Consider the following 19,194-nt stretch of genomic DNA (forward strand, 5'->3'; position numbering starts at 1 on the left):
GTAATGTGACCCCGGCCCCGACGGCCGGCCTATCTCGCTATCGCCGCCGCCGCCTCTGATCCGCCCTCCGTCGCTTTGTTGATGTTTCCGGGTCGATGCAAACAACCGCCTTGCCCTGCCCTCCCCCGCACCCTCCTCCCGCCGCTCCGGCTCGCACAGCGCAGCCCTCACGCCCCGGGGAGCCCCCCCGGGGTTACCCGCACCGAGGGGGGCGGAGGGGGGGGTGTGCGGGCTGGGGAGACCCGGGGGCAGCGGGGCAGCGGGCTTTCACCTGCTCCCGCCCGGTGGAAATCGCAATCGCCGCAGGTGCCGGGATCCCGCGGGGCAGCACGGCGCAGCCGGGGAGGTTTCTGCCCTCGAGGCCTCGCCTCCGCTCGCCTTGTCCCGGGAGGAGCCGCGCCGGGCGCTGAGCGCTGCCGAGGCGCTGGTCTTGCTCCGAGGGTCCCCACCGCTCCGCAGCTACGAGCCAGGAGGCTCGGAGCTCCTGATTCCTTTTTTTTTTTCTATTTTTTTCTTTTTTTTTTTTTAATTTATTTTACTTAGTTGCAGCACCCACTAGTGCCAACTGCTATAAAAAGCGCATTAAAGTGGGGCTTGTAACCTACCATCTTCCCCCGTGCCCAAGCTGCGTTGCAAGAAGTCCCCCGGCCCAAGCTGCCTTGGTGTGGCTCGGCCGGGGCATGAAGAGTGGCACGGCGCTTCCCCGGCCTGCGGGGTTTTGCTGCTGGTATGGGTTTAAAATCGGTTAGACGAAAAGAAATAGCATCCATCTCGGATTAGAAATGCACTTCTGTGGGATTATACAAACTCATTTCAAAGTCCCCAACGCGCAAATGACCGCTCCGGCCCAGCAGCTAGGGCTCGCTGCGCCTCTTGAGTTCTCAGGATTTAAGGCCGGATTGCAAAAGGAATAGTTTTTTAAAGCAGTTATGGAAATGGTATTCCCTTCTAAACCGAGGGAATACCATTTTCCAGGCTTATAGCTGAAATCTCCACTGCAAAGTGCCAGGAAAACACAGTTTTTTTCCATCAGAGTCCATCGCGCTTTTTCCCCTCCCCGCACGGCCGCGCCGCAGTCTCGACGTGCCTCCGGAGGCTTGTCGGGAGCCGGCGCACGTCCGAAGCCCCCGGAGCAGCCCCAGGACACGCAGAGCTCTTCGGCCCCGGCACCCTGCCAGCGGGCGGCCCTGTCCCGGGACAGGGAATTGCCCTGCGGAGGAAGGGGTCTGGCCCGGGGCGGAGGCGGTGCCGGGCCCGGGTGCCAAAGCGCCGTGGGGCTGCCGTCGGTCCCCCGCTCGCAGCCGTTTCCCCGAAGGGCCGGGGCTGAGTCACACGAGTGTGTAAAAGGCCCTGGCAGCAGCGGAACTGGAGCTGCCGGCCCGTCGGGACCACGCTCGCCCTGGGATGCTGGGGCAGGCCGGGGACGAGCGTCCCCCGGTACCCGCACACGGCCGCACCGCAGCGCGGCCCGACGGCACGGACTGCCGCCCCTCCGGTGCCCCCGCCGAGGGCCTACAAACAGGACAGCCGCCTTCTCCACACCCCCAGCCTCCGCGGCGGTGCCCCCCGAGTTCACGGGGTTCATCCCCATCCCCCCTCCTGCGGGGGGCAGCTTCCCACGGGGCCCCTGTCTCCTGCCAGGGCTCCTGAGGAGGGAGGCGAGGAGCAGCTCCCAAATTGCTCCCGTTGCCCTCACTCCTCTGCCTCTTCCACATCTGGTACCCGCAGGATGGGTAAACTGTCCGAAACTACCGTCCAGGCGGTCTGATTGGCCAACTCCATAAATATTAGCGCCGTCAATAAAATATTTCCATTGGCACCCTTCCCTTGGAGAAGAAGTAAAGACGTAGAGAAAGGTAGAGCCGAAATGATGCCGTACGTGGGGACAGAATAAGCGTAGCGCCAGTTAATGCGCTGGTTTAAAGCACTGAAAAGGGGAGAGAGAAACGAGGGAGGGGAGAGCCGATGTGCCCCGGGGCAAGGCAAGCTCCCCGTCGAGCTTTACAAACCGACCGACGGACCGCCAGCCCAAATGCAGCATCGCCCCGTAGTGAACCTAAATTGTGCCAACGCCACCGATCGCACTGCAGGTCCAACAAGTGACCCAGCAGACTGGCTGCCCCAGCCGCAGTCACGCAGCCTGAAAAAGATTTTAAATCGTATGTGGCATTAGCCCCCAGTTATTTTCTGGACTCCGCACCTCTGTAGGAACCAAAGAAAAGAGCGGGGGCCGAGCTGCGCCCGGTCCTTCCACCGAGACACTGCGAGCGTTTCTTCCCAGGCTAAACATAAATATAGCCTATTTTCTGCCGTCGTTTGGTAATCAAGGAACACCTTAATTTGCAGGCAGCAATCCTGACTTTTAGGGTGTCCCCTCCCGCCGTTTCCTGGATTGGGTCACACCTTCTAGACGGCCTCATTCTCTCAGTCCCTTACAAAATATATCATCAACATAGGAGAGAATTATCGAAGAGTGTCGGTGATATTTTAACACCGGGATCACAAATGCCACAGAAATCAAGAGAGGGGATCTCTTTTTGACAAGAGACTCCATTACACATTTAGTCTCTGGGTGTAATTTTTACAAGTTGGTGCATTCCCTGCCCTTCAAGTCCGGAGCGCTGCAAAGGGTGTACAGCCCTCGGGGGTCCAAACGGGCGAGAGGAACGAAAGCCAATGCGATTTAATGAAGCTGTAATTATCTTCCATCTAAAACTGCCCTCGCATGCCTCAAAAGTGGAGCCATGGTTGCAGCTGTGCTCGTAGCTTTTGCATTAGCAGGATCCTGTCAACTGAAAGGAACCACGGCAATGAAAAATCTGTGTTAAGAAAGAGAGAAAGAAAGAAGAGAAAGAAAGAAAGAAGAGAAAGAAGAGAAAGAGAGAAAGAAATGAGGGTCCTGAGCGACTGTCCAGCTTTCTTGGGACAAGCCCAGGAAGGGGAGCCGCGCTGTCCCACGGCAGAGCTTAGGAATAAACACCGCGGACTTGGACGCGCCCCATCCTCAACTTCTTCACAACCTTCTAAGACGTGTGGGCTTGCTATGCCCCGCCTGGGGCCGGCAGGCCGTTTCAGCCCGAGCAGCAGCAAAGCGGAGGCAAATACGAAGCGAAGCGGGGAGCCCGGCAGCCCGGGGCGGCAGGGAAGGGGGCTGCCAGCAGGCCCGCAGCCGGGGGCTGCCCCACACCTGCTCCGGCACGGGGGCGATGCCCAGCATCACCCCGCAGGGTGCCCCCCTCGGCATCCCGCTCTGGTACCGAAAGGCTCTGGCTCGAAGCAGCGACGTGCAGAAAACGCAGCCAGTCGTCAGAGCGGTGCTGGGTAACGATGCTCCGGGGAGAGAAAAATGTCCCAACTGGCACAGAGGAGGCTGCAGTCAGTCCCCACGCGGGCAAAACGCTGCCCCTGGCACTGGCACGTTCAGTGCAACCGGGCAGCTCCCGACAAAGCGCTTCCCAAGCCCCGTGCCCGCGATCTTTCTCTCCAGAAACTTTGTCGGCGTGCTTTCAGCGCACTTTGTGGAGCAGGGTCACTGCAGGGTAGTTACAAGGAGTCGCGACACGGCGCTGGGGCGACACGGGGCCGGGGGGGAGGCGGCGGAGCCCCCCGCAGCCTGCCCCGGCGTGCGGGATTGTTTTGGTGCGCCAGGGGACGGCTCACGGCTAGCACGGCGCCTGGCACTGCCCCGAGACCCTCTCTTTAGGCGGCTTCCAAACTCTCCCGAGAGAATTTGCGAGGGCTGCTTGCAATTACAGGGCACATTCCGCCCCCTCCCCAAAAAAATCAGGCCTGCGCCGCGGGGGGGGGGGGGGGGGGGGGGCAGTCCCCGAGCCGGGGGACGAGTCCGCGGCGTTGGCTCCCGAAGGGACCCGGGGAGCCCCCGCAGCCCTGTGGCAGCGGCCAGGCAGGGTGCAGCCTCCCCGCTGCCCGGCCGGGACCGGGACCGGGACCGGGACCGGGACCGTGCCGGGACCGGGGCCGGCGGGAGGCGCCCGGGAGCGGCTGCGCGGCCGAGGCGGCGCCGTGCGAGAGGCGAAGGAGACACCTATTGGCAAGCGGCCGCCGGCAAACCTCCGGGCCGCCGCGGGGAAACACCGGGGGACACCGCCACCCGCCCTCCCGCACCCCCCTCCCGCTGCCCGTTACCTTCCTCCGCCGCCTTCATGGTGCTGCCGAGCGGGCGGGCGCCGCGCTGCGGGGCCGCCGCCGGCTCCTGTCTCCCGCTGTCTGCGTCCCGCGACGGCGGCGCGGCGGTGGCGGCCGGCGGGGCAGCGCTGGGCATCCACCCGGCGGGGCGGCGAGCCCCGGCACCGCGCCCCGGGCCGCCGCCGGCCCCCGTCCGCCCGCCCGCCTGCCTGCCCGCGCCCCCCGCCCGCCTTCACGCCCCGGGGGCCGGGGCCGCGCCGCCCCCGGCGTGGGAGCCGCAGCCGCGGAGGCACGGGAGCTCGCCGCCGCCGCCCCCCCGGGGCCGGGGCATGGAGAGGAGGGCGGGTGTGCGTGGGGACTGCGGAGGCACTGCCCGCCGCGGGGCGCCGGGGCCGGCAGGCGCTGCCCGGCGGCCGGGCTACTGGGGCGAGCGGGTGAGCGGAGCGGGGAAGTCTCGCTCTGACGCAGGGCTGCGCGCCCAGCGCCGCCTTTTTAAAGCTGGAAAACACCCCCCCCCCCCCCCCCCACCCCACCTCCCTTCCCTTCCCGGCCCCCTCTCTCCCCGCCCCGGCCCCGTGATGTCAGCCGGGCCCCGGCCCCGCCGCCGGCGGGCGGCCAGCGGGAGGCGGGCACCGGCGGGCACCGACGGGCCCCGGCCGCCGCGTCGCCAACTCGCTTCCCCGCGGGGCCCCGCAGCCGCCCGGCACGGCACGGCCCCGTCGAGGCCGGCCGCGGCGTCGCCGGGGGCTGCGTTCGCTCCTCGGGGGAGCGGCCGGCACGCCGGGGTCGCGAAGTGAGGGAGGGAAGGGAGGGGAGACGGGGGAGAGAAGGAGGGAAAGAAAAAAAAAAAAAAAAGAAAAGAAAAGCGGCCTTGCATGCTGAAATCATTATGTAAAAAATCGCAGGCTTCCCCCGCTGTGGAAATTTGGAAAAGAGCATCAACTGGCAGGCGAGAGAAAGGAAAATCCCATTCTGCTAAATTACTAACAGACTCGGCGGACTTGGTTGCAGCCGCTCCAGATTTATTATTATTTTATTTATTATTATTCTGTAAATATCTCAGCAACACAGTTGTATCTCATCACTTCGTAGCGGGGGAAAGAGAGGTTTCCAGCCCGCAGCGCCTCCTCCTCCTCCTCCCCGCTCCCAGCTCCGGGATGCCCCCGACGGGACACCCCGGCGAGGGGCCGCGCCTCTCCCCTCGCCCCTCGCTCCCCCTTCGTCCTCCCTCTGCCCCCACAGCTGGCAGGAGGGGGCCATACTTTGCTGTTGGAATTGGACGGCAGCTAGCGGAGAGTTAGGGTGGTTTCGAGCGTATCTGGTGTATGAAAAAAAAAAATGTAAAAAATCATAAATCTAGCGCATGACACCCATATGTGGTTGAAAATAAACCCAATATAAACGAAATCCTGTCTGCTCCTGGGGAACGGGAGGCCGTGGCTGATCCTTCGGGGCGAGCTACTCCACTAAACCATTGTGGAAAACGCTCCCCACCGACGGAGCGAGCCCGGCGAGGAACACCCCCCTCCCCCCGACGGCGCGATATCCCCTAGCGTAGGAAAAATAAAAAAAAGAGCAAAACCAAAACAAAATAAAGGGAGACACTCTTCTTTCAAAGAAAATGAGGGGAAGGCGGCGAGGCGGGGGCGCGGAGCCCCAGGGGCGCCGCCAGGGGGCGCGGCGGGTGCAGGGGGCGCCCCCGCTCCCCGTCCCCCGACGGCGCGGCCCCGACGGCGGCTCCGGGTGTGCGCGGCGCCCGCCTGCTGCCGGCCCCGGAGCGGCCCGACGGGCACGGGGAGAGCCCGGAGCCCTCCCCGAGAGGCCGGGGGCGAGCGTCGGGGGCGAGGCGCGGAGCCGCGGGCGGGCGGGAGCCGCGCTCTCCTCCCCGGGACTCTCCTTTCCTGCCCCCCCCCCGGCTCCTCGCTGAAATGACGGAATCCCCCGTCTGTTTCCTCCTGTTTAATGCCGTTGCCCGGACCACCGTGGCTCCGCTCCAAGGCCCCGGGAGCTGTCGCAGGCAGCCGGCGGCGGCAGCGCAGCGCGGGTCCCCCCCGGCCGCCCCCGGCTCCGGCCCCGGCCCCGCCGCCCCGGGGCCGCCCGCTGCAGCCCCGCCTCCGCCCGCTGCTCCTCTTCCCTTTCCCCTGCGCCTCCCCAAAGTTTGTTTACAGCTGCTACTAGGAGAGACTGTTACACGGCTCTTATTTTAGGAGCCGGTGATGACTAACGGAGTTAAAAAGGAGCTTAGTACAGAAAACAACCCTATTTTTAGACGGCTGTTGTTTCGGTGGATTATTGTAGCAAACGCGCCCTGGCCGTTTTTAAAAGCCACTTCCCAGATGCCAAGTCCTTTCTTCTGCGCTGCTGCCGAGGCGCGCACGCCTGGCCAGCCCCTGCAGCGGGCGTGCAGTCATTGTTTTCTTCCTTTTCCTAAATCTGATGGCTGAACCCTCCCCATAATTGCTGTGGCTACAATTGGTTTCAATTAATTTGGACTTTCCAGTACACAAACCTACAGCTTTTTCCACAAAAATAAAATAAAATGAAAATAAATAAAATAAAATAAAATAAATAAAACAAAACAAAACAAAACAAACAAAATAAAATAAATAAAATAAAATAAAACGGGGCCAAAGGCAACCGTGGAGTATTTGCAACAATTTATAGTGACCTGAAACAGGATCCCCCCCGCCTTTTGTGGCAGAGCCAACTGGTCTGTAGCACTTCTTTTTGCCTCCTCCTGGATGCACGATGAAAGAGGAAAGCCTCTGCTTTTATCTTCCTCTGACAGTCCCCTGGGCCACGGGGTGACAGCACTGCCCGCTGCACCCAGGTGTGCAGGGGGAGGGTGGCCACACGTGATGGGGCAGAGATGTCTCTGCTCCCACTGTCGTGCTCCCCATGGTCCCTTTTCTTCCCACTGGGGCAGGGTGGGAATCGCCACATGGCAGCTTGTGTGCTGGGCTCCCGTGTCCAAGGCCAGCCCTTCGAGGATCAGCCCTGCTTCCCTGGTGGGTAAGTTAGAGCAGGGCTGGCTGGGCCTCAGCACGCTCTGCTCATCCGGACACACGAGGTCCCAGGAGAGGCACAGTAAAGGCACCCTCTCCATCCATGCATCCATCCTGGGTGCTCCCTCTCCATCCATGCACCCCACAGCAAGGGGGAAGGTGGGAGCCCGCACTCCCCTGCCCTGGTGCTGCAGTGGAGGCATGTTCATTCCCACACAGGCTCTGCCTGTGGAAAAAGACATGCTGCATTTAGCCAGTAATTAGATTAATTGCCAGAGAGAGCTCAGCTGCCTCCCTCTACCTCTCTCCCTTTGCCGAGACCGAACGCAGGGCAGCTTTGCATGGCCCGGGTGAGGTGGGGAAACCTGGCCACGCAGCTGAGCATCAAGGGGAAACAACACGACGTGGCTCTGCCCTGTGAGGAAACGGCCAGGCTGGAGCAAGGGCTGGGGAGAAGGGAGGGATGTGGTGCTGGCCACGCTGTGCCCCTCTGTCCTAGAGCTGATGTGGCCCAGGAGCCAGCACTGACTTTCCCTGTGCAGCCTTGGCATCTGACGTGCTTCCTCCTACCGCCCACAGCACTCCTCTGCTGCGGGAAGGAGCCAAGTGCCACAGGCTCAAATGCACGCTTTTTGCTCACTTCTTACCCCTTCTGGATACCTTTGCAGGCAAAGCTATAAATTAGTCCTCTACCCTCAGCTCTTGCATGCAAATACAGTCCTTTAAATGCCGTCCTTTAAAAAAAAAAAAAAAAAAAGCAAAAGACTAACAAAAACACACACAACCGAACAGTGTTTATACAGGATGTTTCAATCACAGAAGAGTCTGATTCATGCTCACTAGATTAATTTCACATTACACTTATTCGTGTGAGTGTGCATGGGTGTGCGTTCCCTCCTGCATCTTGCTTTCCTGCCCCTTCCCTTGGGTCTCAGCAGGCTGAGAGGGATGGTTTGCATGGAGCTGTCTGTACAGCTGCAGTATTTCTTGGGGAACCTCTCATTCCACCAATTTGCTTTAGTTACTGCCTTGCTAGAGACTATAGGTTGGTAGCATAGCATAACAGATAGGGCTGCTGCTCCTGACCTGCAGCCTGATCTGCCTGCAAGACTGGGGACAAATCGTTTCTCCACAGGATCCTGTAAATTGAGAATCATTCAGCTTTGCCTCCATGAAGGTGTTTGGAAAGTAGGGGGTAGGAAGAAGGGGGAATGACAATTCTGCCTCCAATGTTAACCGATATCAAATATTTTCTTACAATAACCACACAGAATCCCATAATTTAGCATACAGATCAGAAAAAGCTACCTGTGCTGGGCACAGTAATGTTGTTCTGTTTGGGGCTCCCTGTCCTTATATCCTTAGAGCTTTTTCTGTCTAATAACTATAATAATGGCCATGTCCTTGGGGTCTGGGCTCCCATCTTTTGAGTCTTGGCAGCTTCAAAAGCGTCAGCATCTGTTCAGAATTTCATCCATTGTAACAAAAGATTTATTAGTCTCAAGCCTCCCTAAACAAGTACCTAATTAAAGTCTCTCTAATCCCCCACTTTGAAAATTGTAACAAGATTTGCTGGAAAGTGAGAGAGCACATGGCCAGTGTTTGTGGCTGGTACCACACATTTTGAAAACACATCAGTGAACCTTCAAAGAACCCACAGAGTGTACACCGGTGATGGCCAACTGCTTCCCTAAGTCCCCAAAAGTCAAAACTCGGTGAAAAGGCAGGGATTCAGCTCAGCCTTCCATCCCCCAGACACAGCCTTTTCCAGAGGCTGCCAGAAATCATTTCACCACTTTTAAGGTGCATTGCACTTAGCAGGACAACTGCCAGAGGAGGAATTTTGTGTGCCTGAATAACGTTGCAATTTACCTTATAACTGGCCTCATTACGACGCTGAGTGCTCTGTTGATTTACCTGGCTTTTGATTTAGTGGGCTCTTTGTAAACGACTGTGTAGGAACACAGCCAGGGACCGCAGGCAAGGGACCTTAAACCTTTTTGGAGCTACAGTCACCCATTCAGATACTGACTTTTTAAACTAAAGACAGACATCAGACAGCCACACCAGACCCATATACAGAAGACTGCAACTGCATTAAACAGAGATGTTAGGTCAGAGAAGCGATTTCAGAATGATGCGTACCGCGTTGGTGCCTCTTTGTTGCATTTTGGTTTTGCCCCTTCAAAAATCCCGAATCCCAGGCAGGTATGTGCCCTGTGGGGAGGGAAGGATTCCCTTCCCGTGCAGTGCCCGCTGTGTGCAGAAGGGGTTCCACCACTCCCAGCCTGTGTTCCCCTCTCTGTGCCCTTCCTGCAGCTGGGGACCTCATTTGGGGTCTCCCTTCACGAGGCCAGATGGATGTCAAGTGTAAAAATACAGATATGATGCTCTGTGCTTCCTCCTGGACACTACCAGTGAAATCTGAAATATGGTGGTTAGAAAGTAAGGACATGTGTAACACGTGTATCAGTTCTGTTTGTAAAATATTATTAAAGGGTTGGCAATTTTTAATGCTCATACAGTATAGACAGACTTGCAAAAGAGCAGAGACAAAGTTTTTTTTACCAGACAATGCATTTTAGCTCCCGAAATATTTCATGTCCTTCAGACTTCACTGACTGCTGGTGGTGAGAGGTCTTTTGCCTCACCTAAAAGCAGTTAATGAAAGAAAGAAAACCTGACGAGGTGCACTGAAGTGCAGGGACTCAAGCTGGCAGCAGAGCTGATCCTTCTCCAGGTAAAGGGGAAGGGAGATGTGAGATTTACAGTGCCTGGGGAGGCTGGGACCCACGTATTGATTCCTACACACAGAGAGGAGGCTGTGCTCACCTCATCCATCCTCTGACAGGGAGCACACCTGTGTTTCCAGGTGGTGCAGAGCAGCCTTTTCCAGATGCCTGTTCTGTCTGTAGGAGCGGGATTGCTGCAGGAGGCTCTGTGGCAGTGGAGACCCAGGAGGACGGACACAAAGCCCAGGATGGCTGCCTGCGCAGCAGTGCATGGGGCTGTACGGGACTCTTGTGGACTCTGTGTGACCCAACGTGGAGCCCTGTTAACCAAAATCTCCACTGCGCTATTATTTACATTTTGGGCTTCTGCTGTCTCTCCCATTCCTCACCACTAGCCCAGGTCTTTTTCTTCATCAGTTCCTTCCTACCCGATTTCATTAAGCTTGCGTTTACACGTGCCATTGGTGCTCTCCAAACAAATAACCTTCCATTGTGTAATATTGAATTCCTTTGTATTAGCCTATTCCCCCAGAGCCTCCAAATCCTTCTGTAGCCTAGTGCATTCCTGAAATTTATCGGCAGCCTCCCCTCCTAGCATGATGTCATCTGTGTCTGGACACCCAGCGGCTTGTGCCAATCCCGCGCTCATTTATACAAAACTCTTAAGCAGAACGAGTCCCAGCACTGAACTCAGGAGATCTTGCCCATTAGCTGTTTTCATGTGCGTGGTCCTGTTTATTGCACTCCTCTCTTCTCTAACCCAGGTTTTTATCCTTTTAATATCAATATTCCAATACTTTTTGTATTTTTTTACTGACCTCATTTTCTGATGTGTAATCAGTAGACTTGTTAAACTTCTGCAGACAAAAAAATTATTGCTTTAAACTTTTCTGGTCTCACCTCCACAGACTTTATGAACAGTATTTGGACTACTTTAGCAGTAATTTTGACTATGGCTTCTCGTGCCAGGTGCTTTCAAACACCCATTCCTGCTCCCCCTCCCCCAGTATTTTCAGCATGATGGGACAACAAGGCAGATGAGGGGTACCGGGGGAGAAAGTAAATATTTTCCAGGTGATGTAATGAGGTACCAAGGTTTTATTCACTCACCTGGGGCTATGCACTATTGAGAAGCATCCTTCACATTTCAAGTGAAGGAGGTAATGACGAGCTACAGCCCAGTGGTGGAAAGCAGTGTGCTTTCTTCCCCTCCTGTTTTCAGCAGTGAGCTGCTCAGCCTTTCCAAAGACAACAGCCTCAAACAGGGATGAAACTTGGAGCTTTTCGGCTACTGAAAGATGAAATTGTAGGACAGTGTCTGCTATTGGAAATGAAGGGTTGCGATAGAGATGCTGAATGCAGATGTCTCCAGCGTCCTGATTTCACAGCAATGGCAAGTTTTCAGGTACAGTACTCTCAGGTACCTAGGTCATGGCCGAACTGCACCAGCCACAGAGGCAGAGGAACCTCAGCATTGGCTAGCTTTGATCCTGACTCCCAGTCTAACTTTGTGCAACTCTGCCTGCTCTGGCTGTTCACAGATGGCATGGACCTCATCTAAATCCTGCTTCTCAACAAAAATGCCCCATGGATGAGGAGTTTCTGGGAAGCCCTCTGATTAGCTTGGCAGAGTCAGAACCTTCTCTTTACCATGGGGATTGTGAAAGGCTGGCAATAGACTGAGCTCTTAGCATATCCCTTTCCTTCTTCCCGTCCTAAGTTTTCTCTCTCTCATTCTTTTCACACCATATTCATGCACAATGGGTGGTGTTTCTGTCATGGGGTTGATTTGGCTGAGGGGACCAGCATTCTGAAATGGATTGCCAGACTCCTATAGTTTGGTCAAGGATGTAAGCGTTTAGTTCTCAGTGTAGCAAAATGACATATAAGCCTAATGCTTTTGTTCCATTAGCTGGTGGCAACATTCCTGTTTTGTGACAGCCTTGTATGCTGAAGGAGCTATCCTGAAGAACAAATGCGGAAAATTAAAATCTTCTTGAGTCAAGCTTCCTCATTAGCAGCCTGCTTGGCTAGACTCTAGCTTATTATTTTTTTTTTCTGGTGTGTAGCTGTAAAGAGAAATCCAAGGAGAAAAATAGGCAATTAAAATGCATTAAATTGATTTCCAAATGACTATGCAGAACCAAAAAGTCTCAGGAAGAACCCCATCTCTTCTATTGCATCTGTTGCTGTATGTGAGAGGGAGAATTCACTAGCAACTAAATTAAGGCACATTTGCAAACATTAGTAGGGTCAAACTTCTATCTAGGAACCTTCAGTCAAGTCTCTGAAAACCAAACATGTTGTAATTGAAGTTGCTTGGCATGTATTTTTTGTGGAGCAGGACTTCTCAAAGGCCATGCAAGTTTTTCAGTAGGAATTCCTCAGCCCCAGCAATTTAATCATGAGGCTTAGCTCTGCAAATCCAGGGAATTGTTTTCCTCAGTGTTAAGAAAAAAACTGCCAGAAAGCACCCCATGGTTCCTCTGCTCTAAACTGTGCGCCGGTGCAACAGCGAAAGTACAACTGTTATGAAAGAACACACGCAACCTCCTGTCATGAAGCTTGTGGCTGAGGTTTCATTCACAGGCCATCTCAACTCGAGTTAACGCAGATAGATAGAGTGAATGCAAACCCTGGATCTGTTAAAGAAAAACCATAAAGATGATACAAATGAATCTCTTCCTCTCTACTTTCAGGACTTGCCTCTCCCTATTCCCTTCATCCCAAGAATCTAATTACATTATTTTTGGGTTGCTTTTTAAGCACATTAAGTAAATTACAAAATTAAAGAAGCCTCTCAACTGTGCTGCATGACAAGGATGCTCCCTACAGATGAGCATGCAGTGTAAAAGAAAACAAACTGCATAGACAGATGCATGTAAAAAGTAATGCCTTTGTCAGGCTAAGTGGTAGAGCAAAGACAGAATAACCGCCTAGACGTACTAATACAGGCTGGATCTATCCACCAAGCTGTAATATGGGAGAGAACTAGAGAAGGAAAAACTTGGCCTTTAATGTCATAGGGCAGAAAATGAGAGTGTAAGAGCTTATTCTCTTAGGGGAAGACAGTCTGAAGACTAAGGCCGAAAATTAGCTCAGGCTGCTTTAGGACTTCTGCTGAGGTCAAGAAAATCCATTGCTGGAGGTGAGTCTTTGAGATTAAAGCCACTTGCACTTACTGCTGAAGGTCTGCTTGCTGCCCAGCATTGATGCATTGAGCAGTCCATAAGAGCTGTGCCACAGCAAAATACTTTTCTCAGTGTTTCTCAAGTTACATGAGTCAAAAACTGCCAAGTCTGGATGTCTGGGATTTGGCTCCAGCCAAATTTTTGCTGGTTGCACTCCAATAAGTGGACACAGACTGATTTTACAGAAGTGGCCAGCAAGCTCCAGCAGGACTCAGAAAGGCCATTCCCACCGCTGCTCCCATCCTGGAAAGCTCCTCCGCTTGCTGCTGGGTTGCAGAGGTTGCAGGGAGCTCTGGAGCACCTCATCCAAACCCTCCTGTCTCTGGCCACTGCTCTCTGGATGAAATGGGGTACAGAGGGACTGAGGGGATTCGACAGAAAGGAACCCCAGAAGTTGTACATGAGTGGGCACACACATGCATGAACACACATGGCTGGTACAAGGACCTGACCACAAAGCTGGGTCTTGCACAGCACTCACATGGACTTTGATGATTCAGGTGTGCCAAGGAGGAGAACATCTTGCTGTGATGAACCATCCTGCCTAGCTAGGAGCACAGGGACTCATTTCTTTTGACAGTGGCCGCTGCTGTCTGGCCAATCTGGCATAAAGCTGCTAGAGCAGGCCTTGACATGATGTCTGTACTGACCCAGCGGTCTACCTGTCTCCATGGCTACTGAAGCACTGTCCATAGGTTATCACAGTAGATGTTACCTGTGGTGGCTTCCTGTGAAGGGCTCTTTTTCCTCCCTTCAACCCAATGAAAAGTTTGATAAAAACCAGGCTCAATACAGAGGGTAAAAGTGCTGAGTATCCAAGACTGTTGCTTGAATCCAGCCTAGATGGAGAGCTGTAAGAAACCCCTCTATGTTTCAACACCAGTGGTGATTTAAAATAGCCTGTTCTGTGAAGAGTACAGCCCCAGCTGCAGGTATTGAGATGCTCTTGTTTGGCAATGATTGCTTTGGAAAAAAAAATACTTTTTGTGACAATGATTTCTGTCTAGGCTAAAAAGATTTAAGACTAAGCCATTAAAGAAATTCTTCTTTTCCATCCTACTGAAATGCAATTTTAGAAAACGGGCATAAAGTACCTTGAAAAAAAGAGGAGTTTTTGTTGGTTATTATTACAGCTGAGGCATGATGTTTGTTATTTGTTAGCTTCCACTGCCCTCTTCTGGGCTGTGTAAAAATATCATGCTTCACAAGAACCTACAATTGCCTTCTAGAAATAAATCATCAAGGAAATCAAAACAAACCAAACATGCAGAGAAACAAAAAAAACCTGAAATTATTTATTGATGTTCACTTTGATGTATTTCAATGCATCAGTCATTCAAACAGAAACCAACCGGTTTTGGAAAATGCTGAATTAGAAGGGAAAGGCATTTGCAGCTGATGCAGATGCTCTTCTGGCTGTGTTAAAAGGCTGTGTGGACTATGAAACCATGCTGGCTTACCAAGCTGTAAAGTCATTCACAGTGTCTCCCTTTGACATTCTAGTACTAGTTTACAGCTATTTAAAGCTCCCCTCTGGCAGGGGAGCTCATGGGGCAAAGCCAGGCAGCAAAGCAGGAGATGGGACCCACTTCAGCCAGTAACAAGTCAGAGGACCAGCTCAGGGCCTTGAGCAAGACAAGAAGCTCCTGTACAGCTATTTTCTATCCTCAGTAGTGCGTGTGCTTGCATAAGATGGCAGTCATCAGGAAGAGGAGAAGAAAATCCAGTGACAGGTATGGAATTACAGGGAGGCTAACCAACTGACTTCGAGGGCGACCAACTCTTGAGCATAACCAAAAATTACACTGTATTTTCATACAGTGTGATTCACTGTAAATCACAAGTGAAGCAATCCCTAAGGTAAAGTGCTACTCAAGCAAAAGTAGGATGATCAAGTCGCAGGCTAAAAGTAAAGTCCTTCCTTTGTACTTTGTGTAGATTAGACCATCAAGCTCCCATATACCCAAGATTTCAAGTTAGCAGGTTAACTACCTTGTTAAAAGCCCTGCCTCCCTGTAAGAAAAGATTACCTCTCCTTTCCTCCAAATTCACTTAGAGGAGCTCCTAGGACCCTCCTTCTTACACACTGTAACTACCCCACCTCACTACATCCTTTCAGCTGCATTACTTCATCATCAAAGTGCTTTCTAAGTCCCCATCTTCACTATTCCTGTTATCTTTCCTCACTTCTATCCATTTTCAGCAATGGAAAAACCTTCTCCCACATAAATCTCTTAATTAATAAGTAAAGTGTCTCTTCACCTCTCTCTGAGTAACCTCTAACATCAGTCTCCAGAGTGCTGCTCAGGGCCCATATCTAACATGATAACAATAAAAATTATTTAGTCGCAGCTGCTGTGCTCTTCTTTTCTCTTCTCACTGATCATTTTGTCTGATCGGCTTGAGATCTGTCAAGAGACTGGAGCCTTGTAAAATGAGTACTTTGCATTGGCTGGAAACTAGGTTCCTACTCAAAAGGCAAACATCTTAAAAATAGCGGCACTCATAATCACCAGTCACTTCCAGTGGAGACCTGGAGACCAACTGGGAATGGAAATTGTTGTGTGGGAGAAAATATGGACCTTATGGCACTCTTCCTACTTCACCTGTCTTGTATCTCTAGGTTCCTGCCTTAAGTGTTGATACTCATTTAGATTTGCCTAATATGAAGCCGATTAACTGCTGTACTCCAGACTCCCAAGCAGCTCTCAGTTTTTCTTGCTCTTAAGAACAGGTAAAGTTCCCAAATTTTTCTTGTCTTGGAAAAGTATCAAACCAGAAAAGGAGGGATGCGAAGCAGAAGAGCTGGGAGATGTCTGTGCCTCAAATGGGACTACCAGGTAACAAGACAGCTATAGAGAGGCCTTTGTTTTTCATGTTTTTCCTTGAGTTTCTGGAGGGGTCTATTTGGTGTCTTCCCTCCAAAATTTCTTCCATAGCTGGACTGGCAGTGTGTGTGTTGCATTCAGCTTGCCCAAAAGATCAGCCACGAGCAGCTGCTCAGTCACTCTCTTCACATGATCACCAGATGAGTCTCTCTCTCATGGAATTTTTGTGTCCCATCTTTAAAATTAAATGCTACAAAAATAAATGAAAACTTGACTGCAGTCACTAACCCTGACACGCACACAGATGTGACTGTGTTTGAGTCAACAGCTACATGATCTGCAAGCTGCAATTTCAAAGAGGCCCTTGACACCCAGATTGCTCAGAGGAGGAAAAAAAAAAAACAACAAGCAGGAATAGTAGGAAAGTGCTAAGGAGTAGCTAGGGCAGTGAAATGATCTGCAAGGCTGCTTGCAGGAAGACTGCTTGAGGGAGACCTCATGATGTCCCCAGGGTGGCTTCGAGTGGCTTGCTCTGAGTGCAGCGTCTGGTTTCCACTTGCGTCAAAGCAGCATGTTGTGGTTAGGGGATGGTATCTCCATGCTGAGCGTTGGGTTGCACAGGACCAGACAAACGAGTCCCATGGGCTTAGCTTAGGGTTTTGCAAGCAGCCTTCTGAATTTTCCTGATGGACAGAATCGCTAGCTCCATCTGCTAACCATGACAGAGGGCAAAGGAACCAGGTATAAGGCAAACAAAAAAAGAGCAGGAACTCGATGCCTTTGACCAGTAGACCCTTCCCTGACACACTGGTGCACCAGAGCGGGAAGCTGTGCAGAACTGCACTGGCACAGCAGCATGGCACAGCCTGGGTTTCCCATGACACTGGGCAATGCAGTGTTGGGGTCACTGGAAGTTGGGGATGTATTTATTACTTGGGTTCTCAAACAAAATTGTTTCCCCACATGCCTTTGTTTTCTTCCCCGGCCTTCTACCTCCGAAGGCATTTCCTGTGGCTGGCCAGAACACGCAAACTGCAGCTTCCAACAGCATGGCTCCCATATCCTGAGGTAGCTGCCTCACAGGCAGGCTTTGCTACACGAAGCCTTTCTTTCCCCAGTCCTCCAGCAGTAAGCTCCATCATTCCCCACGTTCATACGTCTGAGCTGGCAGGGTGAGTTACCTGTGCGTCAAGAAGAGAGACTCTCACACTGCCGAGTACTAGATCAGTGACGCTGGCTGGCCTTGCATTACAGCTGAGGTATAACCTCGTTCTCCCACCTTACCTGCCATTTCCAAGTAATTGCTTTTGGACAGATGGTAAGCCAGTAGCGTGGTTATGTGACTAGCAGCTTGGCTCTCTTCCCACTCCCCGACAAAAGAAATCTGCTTCAGGCTATGCAGACATAGTTTATTTTTCTTCGCCCTGCTTCCCTTCCAGCACTGCAAACCAGTTCACACAGAAGCTGATTGCTTCGACAACTGGAGCTCTCTGGCTGAGGACCACTTCCACCTGTGCCTCTTGACATGTGAGCGTGTACAGCTGCACGAGAGCACTGAGGTGTATTTGTACCCTTGCTACTCTTCAGGATAACGCAACAATGATTATGCAGTGTGACAATAGGCAAAAGCACTGAGATCCTGTTTGATGTCACTGGTAGATCCCATCTTGGTCACGAAAAACCTCTTTGTACAGCTTTATAATGCAGGCAGGGCAGACTCAATATCAGAGCTAGGCAGAAATGCATGATATTTTGACTGTTTCTGTCAGGTTGGTGTTCCTGAGATGGGTTATAAATAACAGGATCTCCCTCAGTAGTTCTAGGCATTCAGCTGTGGGCAGTCTTAAAACACACTTTAGGCAAGCTTATTTTCTGGAAATATTATCTTTTTTTTAATTTTTTTTTTCTTTAATAAGATTTCAACAGGTATATTTCTTTTTCACACTGAAGTCTGCACAAATTAAGGGCATCATAAATCTAAGCTATTGTGAGCAGCAGACTACTTTTTTTTTTTCTTCCTTATTAAGACTACGTATATTGTATGAGCTTAGGAAAAAACACTTGAGGATTTTAAGATAGTAGTTTCTTGAGCTTTGGCATCCTCAAGTAACATCCAATTCTTAACAAATGAACAGATGTCCTCAAACTCAAGTCATTTTCATCTCTCACTGCTCCATCTATTTTAATGGCAAAAATAATGTAAAAGGATCTAGCAGAATTATAACTAGCCATGCACAGGTAGGAAGGTAAGGCAAAGGTTTCCAGTTAGGATGTTATTAAATATCAGATGCATATATATTTTTAATAATTTGAATTGATTTAAATAATTTTCTCATGAGTAAGTTCATGGCAAAAATTGAAAGGCACCTACCTATAAGCAAGGCAAAGCCAGTTTATCTCAAAATGATTGTAGCCACAAGGTACAAGTCTTAGGGCCATTCAATCTTGTTTCCCTTCAGTTCCTTCCCAGAATTTGATATGTTTTTTTTTTTTTTTTTTTTTTTTTAATAAACAAACGAACAAAAACCACCAGTGCCTACGGTTGCTTCAGTTACACTTGGATTGGGATAGAGCCATAGGCACCAGATCAGTGTCACCTCCCTTGTTCGTGACACTCAGATGGAAAGCTTACCTCCTACAGCTAGGACAAACTCCCAACAGCAGGGATCGAGATAAGCAACAGGCTTTTATTCAAAGGACTGCCACAGCAAAGTCACTATCCTGATAAAGGGAGAAGGTACTCTGGAAAGCAGAAGGTGTGGGTGGAAGTGGGAGCATACACACAGAGATGTTCCTGCAGATGAATTTGGAATTCAATGGCAAGAGAAGGCAGCAGCAACCAGCGATTGCACACAGGGGAGACAACAGCTCATCTTTCTCTGCTAAGCACATGCAGCACAGTTTTTCCCCCAAGGGAGCATCTTGACTCAGAATTCCCAGATCTCTCCTTCAAATAGGCAATAGATGATTGCAATAAATGCGTAACATATGTATACGCGCTTATCCCTTACAGGTCTGCTTAGAAAGCATGCATTAACATTCCCCTAACCTTCCAGTCCAAATGGTCAGGAATTAATTTTCAACAGACTTTTTGAAGCAGTTATCTATAATTTGCTTCCCCACAATGTGTGTTTACTTTGCAAAATCAAATTCATGCTTAGAACCTGGAGCAAAACATGGCAAAACAGAGGATCATGGAAAAACTAGATGTGTACGTTATAGAGAAACAATGGAAAGTAGTTCTACAAATAAGAATTACAATGGTCTATTTTGTGTACAGCTTGCTTAAAGC

General features: G+C 51.7%; 1 protein-coding gene across 1 annotated transcript in view; it reads right to left on the reverse strand.

Annotated features, from left to right (window-relative positions):
• The window catches only part of NFATC1 (nuclear factor of activated T cells 1), a 120,148-nt gene extending 115,866 nt beyond the window's left edge, over positions 1 to 4,282 (reverse strand). The window contains 1 exon segment of the mRNA XM_050708932.1: positions 4,147 to 4,282. Coding sequence (XP_050564889.1) covers positions 4,147 to 4,282 — 136 coding nt within the window.
• Between the last annotated feature and the right edge of the window lie 14,912 nt (positions 4,283 to 19,194).

This window comes from Cygnus atratus, chromosome 2 (genome assembly GCF_013377495.2).
Source record: "Cygnus atratus isolate AKBS03 ecotype Queensland, Australia chromosome 2, CAtr_DNAZoo_HiC_assembly, whole genome shotgun sequence".
Lineage (NCBI taxonomy): Eukaryota > Metazoa > Chordata > Aves > Anseriformes > Anatidae > Cygnus > Cygnus atratus.